General features: G+C 33.7%; 1 protein-coding gene and 1 long non-coding RNA gene across 3 annotated transcripts; one reads left to right on the forward strand and one right to left on the reverse strand.

The window, feature by feature from the left end:
• Nucleotides 1-2144: 2144 nt before the first annotated feature.
• Nucleotides 2145-12298, forward strand: LOC139816577 (uncharacterized). Of its 2 annotated transcripts, none has more exons than XM_071784179.1 (3): nucleotides 2145-2718; nucleotides 4313-4482; nucleotides 6153-6267. In XM_071784179.1, exons 1-3 carry the CDS (start codon nucleotides 2540-2542, stop codon nucleotides 6227-6229), a joined length of 426 nt encoding a protein of 141 aa, XP_071640280.1. In that variant the 5' UTR covers nucleotides 2145-2539; the 3' UTR covers nucleotides 6230-6267. The 2 variants fall into 2 exon arrangements, with proteins under 2 accessions (XP_071640280.1, XP_071640281.1); XM_071784180.1 differs by lacking the exon at nucleotides 6153-6267 and adding an exon at nucleotides 12148-12298 and having other exon boundaries at nucleotides 2146-2718.
• A 2498-nt stretch (nucleotides 12299-14796) lies between these two features.
• LOC139816291 (uncharacterized) lies at nucleotides 14797-18099 on the reverse strand. The gene is made up of 5 exons (XR_011732986.1): nucleotides 17890-18099; nucleotides 17506-17812; nucleotides 15449-15607; nucleotides 15091-15366; nucleotides 14797-14978 (listed from the first exon to the last, which is right to left on the reverse strand). It is a non-coding gene; the product is annotated as an uncharacterized lncRNA (long non-coding RNA).
• Nucleotides 18100-18177: the final 78 nt, after the last annotated feature.

Genomic DNA, 18177 nt, shown 5'->3' on the forward strand with positions numbered 1-18177 from the left:
TTCAACGTTTCTGTCTCCTCTAAAATCTTATCATCAAAATCATCGACAGATACGTGACATTGATCGGTTTCAGCAAAATACGATAAAATTAGTAAACCGTTATATTAATAATTAAAACTGCGACACAATGCGCGAAAGATATTGATACAGCCAGTACCGATTTCGAATCCCACCAAAACTTAGTAATGCTGTTTTTTATTGAAATATGAACCAGTAATAATTGAAAACAATTAACAAAGAGAACAATGTAAACTATCCCAGACGGCAGACACGTACGTAAACTCATGACGATCGAGCGTTTGCCGCAAATAACACGTAAAGCTGCGTCCACAAATACCTATGTTTAGCAATAATTGAGTTTGTTTCAGGCAACGTATTCAATATTTGTTACATTTATCCAGCAACAGTTTACGCCCAGAGGTTTCATTAATGTATAGTTTACAATTTACATATTACTGATGGAGAAACAATTTACACATTGTATACACACACATATATGTATTATATTCTATAGAGGACGATTTTTATCTTTTTTATCTCATGTAATATTTTTATTAGGGGAGTGGGAGTGGAGAATTTCTTCATAATTTATTTTCTTTTATTTGTATAATAAATATTTAAAAATATCAATACTTTACCATATGAGAAAAATAGCCACAAGATTTGGGAAAGTCAAATATATATGAAATTTTTATAGTGTTTTTTGTGCCAAAACCAATTAAGCGGGAAGTACACATTTCTGCACAATGCATAATGTGTAAGCATAAGAAAATTGATTGGTCCATACACATGTGCATAAGGAATAATAGACCAATCAGTTTTCTTATGCTTACGTATTATGCGTTATGCAAAAGTCTGTGTTCCCCATGGCACTGTAATATAACAAACGATAAATAGACAAAATAAATTAAAAAATTCTAAATTATAAGAAACGTAAACGAAGATAAAGTTTAAATAAATTAGTTATTATTAATTACTACAAACTCACCAATATATAAATAGTATTACATAGCAAAGTAATAATTATTTTCCTATTCACAATTATGTATTCAGATCAAAATCATTTATTAAGAAATTATACAACTAGTCGAAAGTATATATTTTACATGTTTGTTGTTCTTTCTTATATAGAGCTTAATTATTAATAAGAGAAAAAAGAAGGCATATCTTTTCACACATTTTGATATATATCTGATATAAATACTATACATATCTGATATTATAATAAATAATATATATTCTTTGAGATTCTGAATCAGGATATCTGCGGTGAGGAAATGACAATATAATATTTATTTGATTTATAACAATTTATTGTTATAGAAATTAAAGAAGAAATTGAACATGATACAATTTATACCAATTAAGAACGTTTTTTAAGAATGTATAATATCTCTGAACTCTTTCCATTGCGAATATTATATGGAAATCACAATTGCATCCCAAGTAGAGGAATATTCCTAAATTATATTCAAATTATCTTATTTTATTTATATACATATATCGTTTCATAAAATACTTAATATAATTAATTTAAACTTTTATTTAAGCTTGTACTTAATAGACATATTTTATTTGTAAAGAAGGCGACGGAGATTCAAATATGAAAAATTTATTATTATTGTAGTAGTATTTACTATTTCGCATATCTATTATTTATATGTTATTATATATAGTGTATAAACGAATAAAGATGATTTATATGTGAGCAATCGCGAGATCTCCAGGGGGAAGGGGGCCTATAATTAATAATTTCATTTGCGTTTTTGATTTCATTTCTTTTATATAATTTTGGAATCTCTACAAGGACGTCATCGTTGGAATCTAAGGAATTTTTAGGAGAGAAAACTAAGGGCGAGGGGCTGATTGTTTGAGAAAGTCGAGAGGGAGGGGAGGGAGGCCTGTTCGCGCCGTTCGTGGACTGTCGTGGAGCTCGCAGGAGGCTAGCTAAGCGGAAGGGGAACGCGACGGAACGCGCGTATAGCGCGTGATCGGCAGGTGACGGAGAAGACTGTCGCAGAGCCCTCCACGGCCAAGGGAAATGAGATGCCCCGACCGATCTCCACGGCACCGATCGGACCCGGAATGGCGAGGTCATCATCCCAGAGGTTCACCGGGAGAGCTCCGGTCGGTAGAAGTGAGGCCCGGCTGTCCGCAGCGCTCGGCGAAAATTTCGAAATGCCATTGCGAAGGCGCGGGCTCGCGAAGCACCCCCGTAGGACTGACTGTATAGTCTGTATACGACACTGCGCGAGTGCGCGACGGGGGGGCGGGGGCGTTCAGCGTTCAGTTCCCATCAGGACACCGCGCGATACGGCCGCGACGTGGATCCTTCCGACCTTCGATCAGCTCCGATCGTAATCGTATTCGGTCGCGAGCGAGCGTGATGTGTGTAATATGTGTAATCAAATGTGGTGTGATGTGATAACGATATCGTATTCGTCTCTATTGAACGAAGGTACGAAGGGGACACGGTGTTCGCGAGTACGTTCGACGATCTCGCAATCAGAATAGCCGACATGGCCGCTTATCACGAAAAATGCGAGTTAAATCGTCGTCCAGCATGATGTACGCGACGCTTGCTGCGGAGCCTGCGTTTTCTCGTCGCCGTGTTTCGCGCATGACGGTGGAATCCCTTGAATATCGACCCGCGATCGAGGCCGGCGTTCGAGACAATTTTACATCGAAAGCATCCGAGTATCGTGCCTCTCCTCTCCTGTAAGTACGCAACGCTTCATATTCGTTTGACGCGAGTAATTGCGCTCGCGAATGCGATCGCCAAATTGCCATGTCGATGTCGTTCCGTCGAGGGCGTCGAGAAGTTCGCGCGATTTTCGTCGCGAGCGCGATATATATCCGCCATGTTTCCCGTGCGTCGGTGCCGTTTTCCTGGAAGACGCTCGTCGCGGTCGGTTTTTTTTTTTTTTCGGGTGACGGGACAAATATTTATACGCGAGCGTTACTTCTGTTAGTAACTTACGATAATTCCACTACGTAAACGGAGATATGTAGTAACTTACGATAATTCAATTCCACGTAAATGAGGGAATTATCGTAAGTTGCTACAGAAGTAACGCTCGCGCAAACGTAATAATGATGAGAATAGTGAGTATATGGACGAATTACGATCGGACGCGATTATTATTATCGCTTTCTTGAATGATGTATCGAGGGGAGTTTCGCGTGTGATATATGCGAATTTCTCGGATCTATGAAATTGGCTCGACATTCTACGATAGTAATTTCAAAAATATACCGAGAGTTTTAACAGCACTTTTCATAGTTCTACATATAAAAACATGATAAAAAATAAACTAGTTTCACATTCCTTGTATTAAAAAATCGAAATAGAAAAAATGTGAACTTCGCGAATCTTAGCACAGCTTTCTCCTCGGAAGTTATCAAAACGTGTTGACCAATTATATTTGACGAGAGTTCCCGATAGTTTTAAGGAGGTTCGATGGCTTCATCGGAGGGAGTAGTGGGACGCGGGGGTTCTGGAAACAGCGCACTAGCGTTTGAAGTAGTGGGAATGAAGGGGATTGCTCTGATTGGTCGCCGCGTGTATAATGCGTGCTGCTGTTCACGTCGTTCACGACCATGACAGTCTATGCAGACGAAAAATCAAGCAATTTATGCTTTAATAATTAATTTTTCTACGAAATGTGCGGTAACCTTCCCCTTTCTTTTGCTCATTTATTTGTAAATTATTAAGTTACATGTGCAAATTTCTTTTTCTTTATCATTTGCATTTTTTCTTGCACTTATTTCATTCTGAAGGTATATGCAATATGTCATTTCCCATAAAAACCATAAGAACCTATGTTAAAAATGCAGCCAGTTTCATGCAATTTTAATATGTTGTTCTGAAATGCAAAATAGAATTATGTGAATTTTTTGGGAATTTTTCACCGTCCCGTTTTGAAATAAATCTACTCCTAAAATTGTACTTTTTAGGTTTTTGGAGTAGATTTTTTTCAAAACGGGACGGTGAAAAATTCCCAAAAAATTCACATAATTCTATTTTGCATTACAGAACAACATATTAAAATTTCATGAAATTCTCTGCATTTTGTTGTAGTCATCGAACCACCTTAATCGAATTCTCCACACATGTATGCAATTTTAAATCGATATCTTCCCATCAATTAACAAGTTTTGAACAATTTTTATCCGCGCCCAGCGCGACTTTTCGCGAGAAGTGTCGCGCTAATGCAGATACGCGATTCTTTCCGTTTTCCGCGGTTCTAACAATTATTTTCGGCAGTTCTATAAGAGAGTTCAGTGTTTTATAATTATTGTTTTTTTGCAGTGGAGATGCTGGTATCCGTGCAGCAAGTACTGTAGTTGTCAGCTGGATTTTCGCTCGTGAACGTCGCCGCGTCGTGAGTGAGTACGCCGACAGAGATGCGACATCGGATGAGGACCACGGAGAAGAGGAGGAGGCCTGGGAGGCATCAGGGGGCCTATTACGGTTTTTGGGTGAGCTCACTCACTTTTCACATTCTCATCTCACGTGACTTTGTTCACCCGATTACAGAAGTGTCGAGTGAAACTGCGAGATCACTTAGGCACTTCCAGCTTAAGTGATTTCACATTTTCACGAAACCGCGCAAAAGTATCTAAACGATTAAGAAATAAACATAAAAGGTTGGATTGTTTTTTAAAAAAGAGTACTTTTTTTATATCTCTCTTTCCCTCTTTTTTTGTAATATATTTTTCGAGTTGAATAGATTTAAATAAAATTTTACAGAAAGTGTTAATTCTGACTGTTAACTTTGTTAATTCTGAACTGCGTTCTCTTTTTCACTCGTCTTTTAGTTTATCACTTTATTCTTATTACTTAGGTTTATGTTCTTTACTATTTTAAACAAATATCTCTTTCTTAAGTGTAAAAGGCATTTGTTGTCGTAAGAGCAAAGTAATAATTTGGAACTCTACAATATTTTTATATTTATAGTCTACAAATATTTTTACGAACGTTATTTATACATATATAATTTAAACACATTATAATTGTTTACAAATAACGTCGTAAAAATATTTGTATCATTGCTTAAAAAAAAATATATATATATATATATATATATATATATATATATACATATATATATATATATATTATTGCTTTATTAATAACACAAATTGTATTAACAAATGTTTGAAAAAATACTTTCACAATCTTTGTTTCGATTATTTCTTATAAACATTAAATTGCTGATCAGTTTTAATTATTAAAAAAATATATATTAAAGATACAATCTTACTAGAAATGAAGAGTTAAAGCTTTTATAACTTAGAACGTCGAAGTAGTATCAAGAGAAACTCCAAGATATGTAAAATTATATCATTTTAACAAGAGTTTCAAATTAAAACGATTCGTATCGCTTCGGGAACAAATTAATTTCGATTAAATTGAAATGTTCGATTAAAGATATCCCATTGAAACTGTATTTACAAAGAACGTTCGTAAATAAACGTATTAAAAACGATGACTATCTCTCTCTAACTGACTATATACTATTTTATCTTTAACTTTTAGATTTTAGGTATCCGTGTCGAAACGTTTATATACATTTTCAATTATTTTAGGAATGATCTAGATTGCGTTTTAATAAAAAAAAAATATTAACTTGACTTCTCAGCAAAGAAATTTTAATTCCAATTTTTCATGTTTCGCAAAATGTTTCAAAAGTATATAATGTGCGAAAGACTCATTATTTCTGCATACATACACGTAAATACAGATATGCACATTTGCTTGAGACAAGATCTGTTACATCGCGATCTACTCGTCACGTCCTTAAACTTTAATTATGACACTGATCACAGTCTAAAGTTTCACGCAGTTTAATTTCGTCACCTTTTAGATTGATAATGCCATGCTTCGTGATGAGAATTGCTAATATAAAGATTATCGTGCGACATCATCTAAATGGCCCACGACATGATTTTTGTTGTTCGTGTTTATATCGTTTCTTTTAATTTGAAAGTTATTTTTCACGTTATTATTCAATGTTTTCCGCGATTATTAAATTATCCACTGTATACAGAACAGTCTTTTCTCTTCGTCACTCTTGTTTGATTTCATCTTTTCACCTAAAAATTTTGTGTCGAGTCCGCTCACGCGAATAATCTTGTATTTTTATTAGGTGAAATCAACGGTAATTGGGTGAGCTGCTCACTTCCGTCACTTTTACTCAATCCGAGATTATTCGGATTCACTTAATCCGTAATAACCCCCCAGGTGACGGCGGAGCAACCGTGGGGTGAGTACTTGATTGTACGTGAATGTTCGTAATGTATTTGCTCGGGTGTAGTAGCTTTCAATTTTAGGATTGGTATTGATATGCTGTCGAATCCCTTCGCGTATGGCCGGGTCCAGTGTCTTATGTTTCTCATATTTTCCTCGTTGATCTGATTCGAGTAGTACATTCGCCAACTTATTCTGTTTTTCCTGTACTGTGCGTACTGTCCGATCATTTATATCTATAAAGTATTAATAAAAAATATCTTACACACTCGAGCTTTTTAACCATCTTTATTGAAGTAGAACGCATTATCTCTCGTTGTTTTTTTTATAGAACGTGTTATCGGTCGTCGAAAGAAAAGCTAAGTAATATTACGGCCGATATTCCGAGCAATATTAGGATGTTAATAAAAAACTATATATAAAATTTAAATTTTAATCATCAAGCCAACGTTTTGACCTTACTTGGTCTTCCTCAGGGCATATAAGGTGGTATTAAGCCCCTTGTACAATGCCAGGCAACAGGCAATAGGAACAGGAAATAACCAAAAAATCGTTAATTACAACCTAAAAAATTCAAATGCTATGATTGGTTGGCAATAGGCAATAGGCACAGAATTTCCAACGTGACGGAAACTCTGTGTCTATTGCCTGTGTCACTGTTTATTCTGCATTTATACATGATTTCTGATTTCTATTCCCTGTTCCTATTGCCTGTTGCCTGGCATTGTGCAAGGGGCTTTACATTCAAAGTTACATAAAAGTATAAAAATAAAAATAATAATAACTGTTGGAATTTACATTAGAAACATTGAAAAATATAGTCATCGTCGGTGAACAAATACGACACAAAATAGAAACAAGGTACATCAGATGGTCGATACCGCAGAGTCAATGTTTACATTTAAAGCTAGATATAGCTCACTTAAGATGTCAAAATAGGCCCTGTCTAGTGATTCAATATTCTTGTTCAAATTAATTTTATTGGTTTGTTCTTTGATATGAATCATCTCGGAAATGATTTTTTTTTTATAATTACATGATCGTGGTCTAAAATTCGTGCTTTGTCCCAATTAAACGAATGATTAAGTGAAGTGATATGCTCCGAGACTACTGAATACTGAATGTTTAGACGGGTAAAGTAACATTATATATTTATGCTTCCTCATTCTAGTATTTACCTGCCTTTTTTTCTATCAAAATTTTCTCAAACAAAATAATCTGGTTTAATAACTATATACTATCCAATCCAAAATTTTTTTTCTTTTGATTATAATGATCATTTAAATGTGAGATTATTTTGATATTATAAACATTTGAATCAATTTTTTAATTGTAGTTTAAGTATTAAATGAGGCATATTTAAATAATTATTATATGATATCTGTGCTACTACTTTTTAGATTTCTAAATTTTGAAGTCATATTGATATCATTTTACTAGGCTGTTTTCACTGGGATTTTAACATATTGAAATAAATAAATAATATTTACCTTATTTCAGATAATATTTATTTCAAAATCGATATTGGTACGTTAACTTTTTCTTTTTCCTCGTTTACTGAATTCTTGTTTAAGACATTTTCGTTTTTTTTTGGAACTTGCAGCTGAAAATTATCAAAAAATATTTTAAAAGAAACAATACCTATAGATTTCTCTAAACATTTTTACGTAAAATGTTAATATTTAATTATTTAAAGTATAAAAACTATTAAATTAAATATATAAATGTGTAAAATTTAAATTAAATGTATATAATTATTATTATAAATAATTTGGAAACTTGAGTTTGTTAATTATATTTTTAATATCCCTTTGTGTAAAGAAATTTTAAACACATTAAATTTGTTGCGGCAGACATTCGGATTTTAAATATTTTATACAACTATAATATATTCAATGTTAATGGTTGTTAAGGATCAAACATAGCAACCTCGATGTAAGCATCGGGCCGCGAGGCTGATCGCTACGTGCCTGCCGTCAGTCTCGGGGCACGTATTCGATCCGGGGTTGTCGATCACGCCGCCCCGCGTGGTTGATCACGCGTCGATGCCGCCCCACGCACAGGTGCGAGCATGCCGGCGAGAATCGGAGCACGGCGCAACTCCGGACACGCGCAGTGTCTTCGTTCGCGATAACTGCGCCCCTCGTGCAACGTCGTCAATCATCGGATCAATCAGAGAGCGCCGCGTTCAGGATCTCTCCCCCGTTTCCGTCTCGAGAACTCTTTTGGCGGAATAAGAGAACGGCCTCGTGGCAGACTCGTTTCGCACGTCTCCAAATCAAGTGATTTCGGCAAAACGGCAAATATTCTGTGTGTGTGGTTTTTCCACCGATTCATGCGCGGCATTGCCGCCCAATAAGTTGTTAAAAGTGCGTGATTGTCAAGGAACCCGAGACGTTCTCTAACACGTGCCCCTCCGCTCAATCGGGAGAAGCACGACTTTATATACTCCGAGTCGCCAAGAGCGGTCAATTGCTATCTTCGAGGGTGACCTTTCTGCTCACCAGGTGAGCTCGCCTCCGATCAACTATCATCGCGTCGCGTTCGCGATCGTCGTCTGCCTCGTGGACAAGGGTTTCCGTCGCAAGGGCATCAAGTCGATGTTCTTGCAAGATTTCCGTATCGCGTTTGCGGCAGACAACAGATGAATCAAGATTTTCGATTGATTCGAATTCTGACAGTGTACGTGAAACGGTCGTTCGACATCGAGCCCCGATGCAATTCATTACTGGCCACGGAAGTCGTTCTCTTATTATGTCGAGACTCTGGCATTCGTCGATTCTTAGTATGTGTATACAGATGGTCTATTTTTGACACAAATGAAATATTACTATGTAGTAATATTACTATGCGCATCTGCGCATTTGTATTTAAATCATGGTCATGAAAATTAGAAAACTTTCTTAATTTAAATATGCTTAAAGATCAAAATTCCTTTACAGATATATGAATTTTCAAATAGTTGAGCATAGTAATATTACAGCTCGATATTTTTATTTTTGAAATACCACTCCTTTAATTTTCAACTTTGTATTTAAAATTGTATGTACGGTGTCTGCACAAAAACTTCTTATATTTTTATATTTTTTTTAATGCAGATTTTTTTAACAGTGATATTATGCTTAATTTCTGATGTTGTAGATGCGATTGATATGATCTTTTCTTAACTTTACTAAATGACGAAATAGAGTTTATAGGTACTAATTTTGGTAAAAACAACCAATTTATTTCTTGTAAATACTGTAATGTTTTATATTCTGAGTTAAAAAGTTCAAAGCCATTTTTTATAATATTTAAAAAAATATTCAAATTTGTAACATCTCTAAATTTTATAGATAAAATATCAACACACAGAAATGTAATTTATACCTATGTTTGTTATAATTTCATGAATAATTTTTCTATTTAAATTTCCACTAGTATACAATTTTGTTATAAAACGAACACAATATTCGGATACTATTTTTTTAATGTTCAATATTAATTTCACTTGTATCATCAATCGTATCTAATAATTTGGGTTGGCCAATAAGTCCGTGCGTTTTTTTATAAGTAAAATTTATAATTAAAAAACCGCACGGACTTATTGGCCAACCTATTAAAGTAGTATGAAAAAATTTAAAAGTATCTTTGACATTACATTTTGGTATATTTTGAGAGACTAATGTTTCATTTTGTTTTACAGAAGCATTCTGTAGAGATAATGTTTTAATATGTATATTTAACACATGTTTCCGTAAATAATAAATGTTATTAACCCTCAATTAGCACACATGTGTTAATTCGCACCACTTTTTTTCGTTCAGCACTTTATATATTTCAATTTTTCATATAAAAATCATTTCTTTTTCCTAAAATAAAGTGCACTACTCGATTGCCAGGGAAATTTTACATAAATTTTTATTACAAATGACTGAAATACGACACTTAAAAGTTGTCAAAATCTCACATCGCGCACTAGTGTGGCATTTGAGGTGGCCCAACCGAGGTGTGCTAATTGAGGGTTAAATATATGTATGCAGTCCTTGAAATTACATTTAATTGTAGAATTTATAAGCAACTTGTGTCTTACTTTTATATGTAACATTAAGGTATCCATGGATAAAAATGTTTGTTCGCAGAAAAAACAAAATCATTGTACAAAATTATAGACTGGCATAGAACCAGCAAACATGTAACTTATAAATGTTTAGTGTGAAAGAACTTAATTAAATTAAAGTTTTAGAAAGGAACAATTAATTATTAGTTAATAATTAATTAACAAGTTCTTGTCATTGTAATTGTAGAACAAAAGATTCTTATTATAATTTTAAAAAATGTTATTTTTAATGATAATGACCATTTAAAAATGTTTTACACAGTAATACTGTCAGAATTAACACTTTTTTTCAAAGGACTTAGATACTTTACTTATTGTTAGTACATATTCTATATTAGGAATTATAGAATCCCATTTTGTAGTAAAATTATAAATACCTTTCTGGATTAGCATCCAAAGGTGTTCACTCATCATAGGATAGTTTACTTGAAAAACATGAAATGTTTTAAAACATATATTGATTGCCTCTAAAGTACTATTTGTTTTGTACAAAATATCCACTTGAACGTCAGTTTCTTTAATTTCATAAGGGGACCCAAGAATAATTATATACGGTTGCAACGTAATTTTTAGCATCAGCATGTTTTCTTGCTTCTTGTTTGATTATAGTCATATCTCTAGGAATCTAAAAATATGACAAAAATTTGTATGACATGGAACTTCAACAGTTGCGTTAGTTATAATTTTATAATAAATTTGTTTACGTTTTGTGCTTATGGAACAAGTGTCTGTGAAGTTGGCATATCATTTTCCAGCAGATCAAAAATAAAAGGCAGTTCTTGTCGCATGCAGTCGAGTTCTATAGTTCCTGATAATTTTTAGTAATAGTTCTGGTGATTTTACCCAAAAAACAGTTGATCAAAAAAATGATCTGCTAACTTCCCGTAGCAGATCATTTTCTAGCAAATTAAAAATAAAAAAGAGTTCTTGTCGCATGCAGTCGAGTTCTATAGTTCTTGATACTTTTTAATAATAGTTCTGTTGATTTTGCCAAAAAAAGTCTATTGAAAAAATTATCTGCTAATTTTCCGAAATCTCGGAGTTCCGGTTTATTTAAAATATTTTTCGAATAGTTCTGAGCATACTGAAGCATTTTCTAAAGAGTTCCCGACATTAGCAATGTTGTACGATTGTTTAAAAAATTAATACCGCCCAAAAACCGAGTACTTAGAGAGAATAGTGTGATATGCTGTACGAAATGTCGCAGTTCCGGTTTATCTAAAATATTTCTCGAATAGTTCTGAACATACTAAAGCATTTTCTAAAGAGTTCCCGACCCTGGCAATGTCGTATGATTGTTTAAAAAATTAATAAATAGAAAACAGTGATATCAAAATGCTGTGGACAATTATAGGCTTTTGTGTGCTACTGGTTATAATTATGCTCGTGATGTGTAATTATGTTTTAGACGAGCAGTTTTGTATGTATATATTGTATATACAAGTACTGTTAATAATATGGGCCTTTTGTTCCTTTCGTCCCACTATGTGGGACGCCTCACGCGACTCCGAGTATTTAACACGTTGACTGCTAATTCTATGAGTTGACTCGTTGTTGCAATTTATACAGATTAGACTCCAGTTGTTGCGAAATTGAAACTTAGCGTGAACGCGAGGATCGTCCGCGAACTTTCGCGAAGCGCAAACCGAGCCTATTTGCCTTTTTTGGAGTAATCTCGTTGAGTAATCTCGATTTGTCTCTACTAATTTGATTATTTGCTGGTGATCTATTTTTTTTTTAATTATTTGTACGATTATTGTGTGTGCCGCTATATACGGTTGTTCTTCTGTTATAGAAATCTCGACTGATGAACACTTGTAGCTTGCAACAATGCTACACTGACTACACGACGAGTCGTTCGAACGACGATGAAATCACGTACGGAACGAAAATCACGTCCGTAGGATTGACGACGCGACCGGTAACGAGACGACGCTGCTTGCCGGAGGTAAGTGCCGTGACGGTGTCTGTAAAGTTGGCACCTCATTTTCAAAAATTGGAAATTTTATTAAGAGACCCATTTGCACCCACAATAGTTTTACAGTTCCTGATGTATTTCATAAATAGTTCCGTCGATTTAGATAAAAATATAACGATTTAAAAAAATGAGGTGCTAACTTTCCGTGGCACCTCAAGTTTCGAAAATATTTATTTTTATCACGGAATTCTATAGTTCTTGAAGAGTTCTATTGTTCCTGATAGGTTTTAGCGATAGTTCTGGTCTTTAAGTATTTTTAAATAATTTTTTATTCTGACCGCTGGCACCTCAAGTTTCAAAAAAAATTGATTTTTATCATGGAATTCTATAGTTTTCGAAGAGTTCTACAGTTCCTGATAGGTTTTAGCAACAGTTCTGGCCTCTAAATATTTTTTTAACAATTTTTTATTGTGACCGCTGGCACCGCATACAAGAGTAAAGTCATGAATCGCAGGCAGTTTTGATCGACTTTTTGACAGTTCTCGATAGTTCTCGCATAGTTCCAACAGTTTTTATAGGTTTTAGCAACAGTTCCGGCCTCTAAATATTTTTTAAACAATTTTTTACTGTGACCGCTGCTATCGCACACAAGAGTAAAGTTATGAATCGCAGGCAGTTTCGATCGACTTTTTGACAGTTCTCGATAGTTCTCGCATAGTTCCAACAGTTTTTATAGGTTTTAGCAATAGTTCCGGCCTCTAAATATTTCTTTAACAATTTTTTACTGTGCCCGCTGGCACCGCACACAAGAGTAAAGTCATGAATCGCAGGCAGTTTTGATCGACTTTTTGACAGTTCTCGATAGTTTTCGCATAGTTCCAACAGTTTTTACAGGTTTTAACAACAGTTCCGGTTTCTAAATATTTTTTTAACAATTTTTTACTGTGACCGCTGGCACCGCACACAAGAGTAAACACGGAGGTGCAGACAGGCAGTTCTGGCCGATTTTTCGGTATTTTCGTACAGTTCTGCGATAGTTCTGAAGACCCCGGTAGGTTTCGATCACAGTTCCGGCTTTTAAATATTTTTTAACAGTTTTTTATTCTCAGAGTTGGCCCCTCACCTTCAAGAGAACTCGAGTGCTGGCTTGTTTCGCGGTTTTTTTCGACATTCCCCGACAGCTCTTGCATAGTTCCAACAATATGTTCCGAAAAGTTTCCGTTTCTGGTCTCTTTAAAGGCCACTCCGGCCCAGAACGGCATGGCAAATATTGAAAATTTTTAAAGTTTAAACTTTAGGGTTTTTGATATCGTTAATCACGATTCTGAGGTCAGATTATCGAAATTTTGCACAGGGACCAGAAACGGAAACTTTTTGGAACATGTTGGTTGTGTATATGCATAAATTTTACGTAAAAAAAATCCAAGGTTTTAATGGAAAAATGCCGGCGGCTCTCTGCAGGTTAAATATCGGAACTGTGGCTAAAACCTATCAAAATTGTTGGAACTATGCAAGAGCTGTTGGGGAGTGTCGAAAAAAACTGCGAAGCAAGCCAGCACTTCTTAGTTCTCTTGAAGGTGAGGTGCCAACTCTGAGAATAAAAAACTGTAAAAAATATTTAAAAGCCGGAACTGTGATCGAAACCTACCGGGGTCTTCAGAACTATCGCAGAACTGTACGAAAATGCTGAAAAATCGGCCAGAACTGCTTGCCTGCACCTCCGTGTTTACTCTTGTGTGCGGTGCCAGCGGTCACAGTAAAAAATTGTTAAAAAAATATTTAGAGGCCAGAACTGTTGCTAAAACCTATCAGGAACTGTAGAACTCTTCGAAAACTATAGAATTCCATGATAAAAATCAATTTTTTTGAAACTTGAGGTGCCAGCGGTCAGATTAAAAAATTATTTAAAAATACTTAAAGACCAGAACTATCGCTAAAACCTATCAGGAACTATAAAACTCTTCAAGAACTATAGAATTCTGTGATAAAAATAAATATTTTCGAAACTTGAGGTGCCACGGGAAGTTAGCACCTCATTTTTTTAAGTCGTTATATTTTTATCTAAATCGACGGAACTATTTATGAAATACATCAGGAACTGTAGAACTATTGTGGGTGCAAATGGAACTCTTAATAAAATTTCCAATTTTTGAAAATGAGGTGCCAACTTCACAGACACGATATTAAATCTGTCTAGCCGCTATCTAGAAAGAGATAGGGTAAGACTAGGATAACCTAGTTAGATTTAAAATTAATAAATAAATATTAACAAGGGAACCTCGCAAAGTGTCAAATTCTGATTTTAATATAACTTTGTGTATATATATACAGGCAGGGGTACTTTCACCTCTTAAAACCGTTATTGGCACCAACTCCTATTTTCTAAATTCATCTATTTACATAATCTGTATGTACAACAAAGTTATATTAAAATTAGAATTTGACACTTCGCGAGGTTTCCTTGTAAGACGATTACGATTGTAAACTTTATATATAGTAATCTTAGTTACAAAGAAGTAATGCGAGTTATATTTAATAATATAATCATTTAAGGATTGATCTGATCGTTATTTCTGGCTTTTTTTGATTGATGTAACCGATGACCATTCCAGTCCTTAGCGTTCGTTAAAGTAATGCCTATAGCTGAATATATTTCCTTTTGGGTGTAATACATTTTCCATGCTTCTCAATAATGTTTACAACAACATCTACACAACATATAACAACATATCAATTATTATTATGTATAAAACTTTTTATCTCTAAATTAACATAGAATTACTATTAATAGTAATATAGAGAAAAGTTGTATCTTCTTACCAATAATGCAGTCGCAGATCGGAGTTTTTTTAAGGACAATTTTGGCATCAATTTTTTTTTGTGCTGTGCATATTAATGCAAGCTCCCTTGTCACTAATTTTTTCATTATGTTTGCAACACTTTTACTGAATGTTGTAATTGTCCACGTGTATGTAAATGTCGCCATTTTTTAAGTGGTGCAACATTTTCTTTACGGTTTGAAAATTCATGTCTTGTATTTTTATGCAATTTGTTCGATTTTTCGACATTTCGCTGTTTAGCATAGTTGAGAAGACGCTTAAACAAATTATGAAAGATTAGGGAAAAATTGATGCGTTATAGAAGATAAATTATATTATATCATATATTGAATAAATACCGTGCCACGGCATGATGAACGAGATTGCTACTTGTCGCGGCAAGGTTTGGAAGAGTAATGTAAATTACTCACGGGGGTGACCTCCGACGGTTCAGCATCCGGCGTCCTCGGCGGAACCCGATGCTCTTCTCTTGGTTTCGCCATTTTTCGACTACCACACTGAGAAAAAATACTTCTTAAAATTATCTGTCAAATATTTGCTTCATTAATTTGCGAGAGATTTTTAAGACTATTAAATTGTTCGTTTACGTTAATTTATTGAATTTGAAGCAATCTTGATCATTTTTTTTATCAGTACTTAATGTTTTAAGTATAACACTAGTTTGATTTTTAACATATTGAATAATATTTTTTTAGTCGACGTATAATTTATCTAATTCGCTGTTATAGTAATAAGCATTCGTATCTGCTAAAGTTTTGAATAATATTTTGCTTATTTTGCTTACAAGGTAGTACTCATTTGAAACACCCCGAAACGTCATGTTTCCTGACAAATTCAACCTTCGAGAGCTTAATTTACCAGATCCGTGAATATTCAATCGAGAACGTCGTTAGTTAAAGCCGAATTTCAATTTTCGCTAATATATAAGCAAGAGTTACGACTTGTCGAAATATAACTCTTCGCTCAGTTACTAATTAATTACGTTATCCGCGACACGGATATGGTCATGCGAGATTAATCGAACGTTAACGTCCCTTGGCCGCGTTTTGAAACGGAATTTGTCGATCGTCTCAGAAATCGATTTATCAGATCGGCGGTAGACTGTAAAAACAAGTGTGTTACTTTAACACATTTCACGCGTGTAAAGCTTGTAGTCACTTTTTACACGTCTACAGCCGTATAAATATGTACACACAAGAAAGTGTGTATATTTGCAAGAACCCTGTAGATATAACACACGAAAAGTGTGTTTTATAGACACGTACCTATAATTCGTGTTGTGCTGAATGCATATAATATGTGTAACAGCTTTTATGCAATAAGCTATAAGCAATAAATCAGAAATTAGAAGCTAGTTGTAAAAAGCTAGCTGACCAATCACGTTAATCCCTGACTTCCTTACAACTAGCCTTTGATTTCTGATTTACTTATAGCTTATTGTAGAAAGGCCTATAAAGCATATAAATGATTCATAAACGATCGATTTTTTAATAACTTTATCTTTATTATTTTTATAGCATCTCATCATGTGATTTAAAAAACTTCCAAATATCTATATAATTCCCAAGAAAAGCAATTACAATTTAGTTTACTTTTCTTCTCTTGACTAATGGTTTTCTGGATATATAATATAAACTTATACTTATTGTATCATGTATATAAATGAAAATTGAAGCAAATTTATATAAACAAAAAAATAAATTGTACTTATACAATACCATAAAAAAAACTTGTCAAAAATTATTTGATCGCGTCTATTTTTCTCTATCTAAATATTTTTTAATAAAATTGTTTCCATTTATCTCTACATTTTTAAAACAAAATAATCATAATCATTATTTTTATTTTTTTTATAGCATCTCATCATGTGAATTCAAAAACTTCAAAAATGCGAATATCTCTATAATTTCTAAGAAATGCAAAAATGCAAATATCTCTATAATTTCTAAGAAAAGCAATTACAATTCAATTTATTTTTCTTCTCTTGAATAATGGTTTTCTAGATATATAATATAAACTTATACTTTGTATCGTGTATATAAATAAAAATTGAAACATATTTATGTAAAAAAAAAAATATACACGATACTATTGAAACAAATTTATGTAAAAGAAAAATAAATTGTATCAATACAACACCTAAAGAAAAATTTTTGAAAATTATTTGATCGCGTCTATTTATCTCTATCTAAATATTTTTAAATAAAACTATTTCCATTTGATCTCTTTTTAAAACAATTTTTAAAACAAAGTAATAGAAAATAATAATTTGTGTTGTTTAATGTATAAATAGAATTATACAAGTGATATTTACTTGGATGCACAAAAAATGTGCACATATAGAGATATATTATTTTCACACGAGATACATTACGAGATCACATAAATACATTACTCATAAGACCGGGTGCGGTTGCGATCCCTGATAAATTTGTCTATAGCTGCATTTTCCTTTATTACTGTTCCTAGCACTTCATGGTCAACGTAGTTCATTGTATTTTTATATGCATTGGGGTAATTTGTATCCCAAACATAGTATGAAGCCAATAAACAAGCTACTGATTTGGAAACAGATGGCTCAACTATTTTCATCCTGATCTCATCTGCGACCACATAGGCTGCAGTAATAGCTCCCTCCAGTGTGAACATAACTAGTCGAGGTGAATCGCCTTTCGTAGTCATTAAATCTTGCGTGGAAGAGCCTGATAAAAAAAAAATATATAAATTTTCTGAAAAATGTAATTTCTATATTAGTAATAATAGATCTGAAAATACATACTTCTTTCACAAGAAATAAAGGGGTTTTTCTAAATCTCTTGTTTGTCACAGATTTGTAGAGTTTAAGCATTATTTCGGCTTTACCTAACTCATTCTGTTCAATATCAAAGTGCTGTCCTAAGACTTCAATCATACCATCTACTTTTGTAATAAACTTTTCTATAGCTCCTTCTTCCTTTTTCCATTTTTTAATACTGCAGAACTCAGATAAAATCTGCATAGAAAAGAAAGATTCTTTTGTAGTTTTTCCTTAACTTACAATTAACCCTAACCCGTATAACATGTAACA

The sequence above is a fragment of the Temnothorax longispinosus genome, chromosome 7 (genome assembly GCF_030848805.1).
Source record: "Temnothorax longispinosus isolate EJ_2023e chromosome 7, Tlon_JGU_v1, whole genome shotgun sequence".
Taxonomy (NCBI): domain Eukaryota; kingdom Metazoa; phylum Arthropoda; class Insecta; order Hymenoptera; family Formicidae; genus Temnothorax; species Temnothorax longispinosus.